Source organism: Semicossyphus pulcher, unplaced genomic scaffold (assembly GCF_022749685.1).
Source record: "Semicossyphus pulcher isolate SPU_LCO1_2020_fin unplaced genomic scaffold, fSemPul1.0.p SCAF_8, whole genome shotgun sequence".
In the NCBI taxonomy this organism is placed as follows: Eukaryota; Metazoa; Chordata; class Actinopteri; order Labriformes; family Labridae; genus Semicossyphus; species Semicossyphus pulcher.
In genome coordinates, this window is record NW_027211759.1 from 4,903,211 (window position 1) to 4,906,631 (window position 3,421).

Sequence of the window (3,421 nt, forward strand, 5' to 3'; positions counted from 1 at the left end):
AATGATGGGAACAAATCATTCTCTGCCAAAGAAAAGAGGGAGCAGGAGAAAAGAACGGAAAGGTTGGTTGCAGTTACAGTTAACTTCTCATGTCAATCAGGCAGATAAAATCAACATGCACTTGCCAATCCAAAAAACAACTGGGGCGAGGAGAGGAGGAGGAGGACAGAGGAAGAGGAGGAGAAGTAAGAGAGGGGCTGCAGGAGGATGAGGAGGGGGTTAGATGCTGTCAAACGTCTCGCCGTAGCTTGCATAGCTGTCGCTCTCAGGCGCACTGCGCTTCTTGCCGGGCGTTCCTGCTCCCACGTTCGTGCGAGGGAACGTCTGCAACTTGTGCAGCTCCTGAGACAGTTTGCCCAGCACACAGGTGCTGAGGTTGGAGCAGCGCTTGGTTAGGGGCCTGTCCATGCTGTTGGGGAGGGGACACACAGAGACACATGCACAGAACAGGCTCATAGAGATGGGAAAACATGCAGATAATTCAAGTCTTTCTTTCATTCACGCAGCGTTTCTCTCATGCATTTCATTCTCATGCCACTTATAAAGAAGTCCAAATAACCCCCCCTCCCTCTACAGCATCATGCTTTTTCACGCCCCCAACCAATCAAAGAACCTGTCATCCATCCCCTCATGCGCCAAACCCCCACCCCGAATCACCCCCTTCTTGTCACATCTCTTACACCCACAGAGCAAACAGAAACCAGTCGCTTCCCACTGTCATGCAACTCCACTTAATTGACATCATGCACACTTATTCGTTCCGTTAGCCGCACGCTGCTCACATGCCCGGCAGGCAGGCTGCAAATAGTCATCAGTTCAAACAAAGTCAAAATCAAACTCATCCATGCAGGAGCGGAGTCAGGACAGAGAGTAGGGTTTCTTTTTTAGAGTATTAATATCTTCTCTTTTCTCAGAGTCGATCTGTTTAACATCCTGATCTGAGTACATACCTCTACGCCTAAGAGAGTGGCGCTAAGAAGACGCATCTTCAGTGGTGTTAGAGTGAAACCAGAATGTGATACGGACCCTAAACAGATGCACAAAGTCCAGAAGGGTAGACCAAAAAAGGCCTGTTTGTTTAAGCATTTAATTTAGGCCTAAAGAGTTTACTTTGACCTTTCACCCTTCTAGTCAAGTCTTTAACGAGCTGTTTCTGCACACAGAGGAAACTGCTTTTAAAAAAAGGGTTAAAATAAAGAGTAGGATCTTTTTGTCATCGTGTACCTGTTTCCTTCAGTCGCCTGCTGCTCAAGCTCCTCCGCTGTCATCTGCACAAACTCCTTCACGATGGCGTTGAGTAACCTTCGCGCCTCGTAGTCCGTGAGCGTGACTCGGTCTGACATGGACTCTAAACCCGGTCTGCAGTGGAGATGATGGGGGGCGAGCGGGGAGGTTTAGGGGTCAGGGGAGAGAGGGAGATCAGCATTAAATCCGTCGCTAGAATTATCACCTGCAGTTAAAAGGAGGGGTAGTGTGTGTGTGTGTGTGTGTAGGGGGTGTTAGGGTGGGGTAGGATGGCTGCTGGATGGATAGGAGGGGGGGTCAGGGGGGTTGGCTGGGACGTCAGCTCGGGGAGGGATGACGTCTGAGTTGGAGGGCCCTCGGCCAACGCGGGGAAACAATCTGCTGAAAGTGCCCCATCCGAGAGAGGGGCTGATGTGCAGGCGGCTTTAGATTTATTACTAAATCGATAGCTTCATGGGAACAGGGAGGGGAGGGGCTTCAACGAGGCTTCATATAAATATATGGATCTCATTCATCTCACCCTGAAGTGAATTACTGTTTATTTCCTTGTCTTTTTTCCACAGTTTTTGGTGTTTTTTGGATCAATATATTCCAATTTTTAACACACAAACTGAGAGGAAATTCTTTCAGTTGGATTAGACGTCTAATAGGATACACAGACTTTATATATTGATAAGAAGGACATTTTCCCAACCTAATCTTTCTTTTAAAAGTCCGTAACATCTCAAGCTTAGCATCCTAAATTATTAAGAACAAACACAAATGCAAAGTTTGGTGCATGCACATTATAAACCAAATCCTCTGTTACCTCTTCTCAACACGTATGCTCTCCTATTCCTCCATATTATTCTAGAAAGTCTGAAAATATTGTGACTATATTTATACGCTCGGTGAGACACTACATTTCCCACTGGTTCTTCTCAAGCTGCAGGACAAAAGCACGTAAACACGACAGTTTGAGGTGTAAAAGTGTGGAAGTGGAGTCTCACCTGGCAGGGGCGGCTTGTGAGCAGTACATCTGGCAAATGACCAGGGCGTAGGCAACGAGGAAAGCGGAGATCTTCAACATAACCATGGTCCCCTACACGGCGAGAAAGACACCATCAGCTCCAACACTGCTGCCACTCACACTCACGCACACACATCTAAAAGAACCTGTTAATAAGTTACAAATCTAAAGATGTGGAACATACACCTGTTAGTGTCTGATCCTCTGGTGCTGCTGGGAAGAAATAAAAAGCTTCCCGTCACCTCCCTGAGATTTGAGCCACATCTCACTCTTTTTCTTTCTTTCTTTTCTTTCTTTTTTTTTTTGTCTCCTGCTGAACATCTTTGCTTTTTCCTCCACACAACAAAGCCCCCCTTCAGAGCAGAGCTACATAACACTCCTCTCCTCCCCCACTTCTACTCTTCTTCTGCAAAAAACGAACTGTTCCTCCAAAACATCCAGAGCACAGGACAGGTAGTTCTCTCGTGATGTACGCTGCAGGTCCTGAAGTGTGACATGCCTGCAGGTGGTGTGTGTGTGTTTGTGCAAATGTGTGTGTATGTGTGTGTGTAGGTGTAGGTGGGGGTCCTGGACCGTGCAATTCCTGTAGCTCTTGCTAGCGCTGGAAGAGGAGGGGTGAAAAGGGGAGAGGGAGGGTGGGAGGGAGGGAGGACTCCAAGCTTGCCAACTCCCTAAGGGACCAGTGCATTAGTGTAATGAGCTGCCAGCACTCTCTCTCTCCCTCTCTCTCTCTGTCACACACACACACACACACACACACTCCAACCTGTCCATCTCTTCTTTCTCTTTCTACATCTTTCTCTTCTCATTTTTAAGTTTCTGTCTCTTTTTCTATCCGTCCTTCTCTCTCCGTCTTGGTCTTTGGCCTTCAATGAGCAGACTAGACCTTCACCAGACCAGTGCCGGTGCTGCCTGTGACCCCAGTGTCCACACTCCAATCCCGTTACAGGACTCTCACATCCCCGCAGACTAACACAGAGACTCTGTGCCCACATGCAAACAGCCCATCAGGTACATTCACAGTCAAACTGCTATTAAAGGACACTGAAATGAAAAGTCAGCACTTACCTTCAGTGATAATCACCCAGCAAAACAAAAATAAATAAATATATATCTCTATGTATCTCTTTGCAAAACACAATAAGTTGACTTTCTCTCAACTTGCAG

At 47.1% G+C, this 3,421-nt stretch overlaps 1 protein-coding gene across 1 annotated transcript; it reads right to left on the reverse strand.

Moving 5' to 3' along the window:
• Positions 1-219: 219 nt before the first annotated feature.
• Positions 220-3,421, reverse strand: LOC138613294 (calcitonin-1-like). Its single transcript, XM_069686929.1, has 4 exons — positions 3,323-3,421; positions 2,235-2,326; positions 1,225-1,359; positions 220-409 (listed from the first exon to the last, which is right to left on the reverse strand). Exons 2-4 carry the CDS (start codon positions 2,318-2,320, stop codon positions 220-222), a joined length of 411 nt encoding a protein of 136 aa, XP_069543030.1. The 5' UTR covers positions 2,321-2,326; positions 3,323-3,421.

Coding starts and splice junctions, on each gene's coding strand:
- LOC138613294 (XM_069686929.1), bottom strand. CDS start 2,320: ATGGTTATGTTGAAGATCTCCGCTTTCCTCGTTGCCTACGCCCTGGTC. Junction 1,360..2,234: donor TCACAAGCCGCCCCTGCCAG/GTGAGACTCCAC, acceptor TCTCCACTGCAG/ACCGGGTTTAGAGTCCATGT. Junction 410..1,224: donor CAGGCGACTGAAGGAAACAG/GTACACGATGAC, acceptor CCTCCCCAACAG/CATGGACAGGCCCCTAACCA.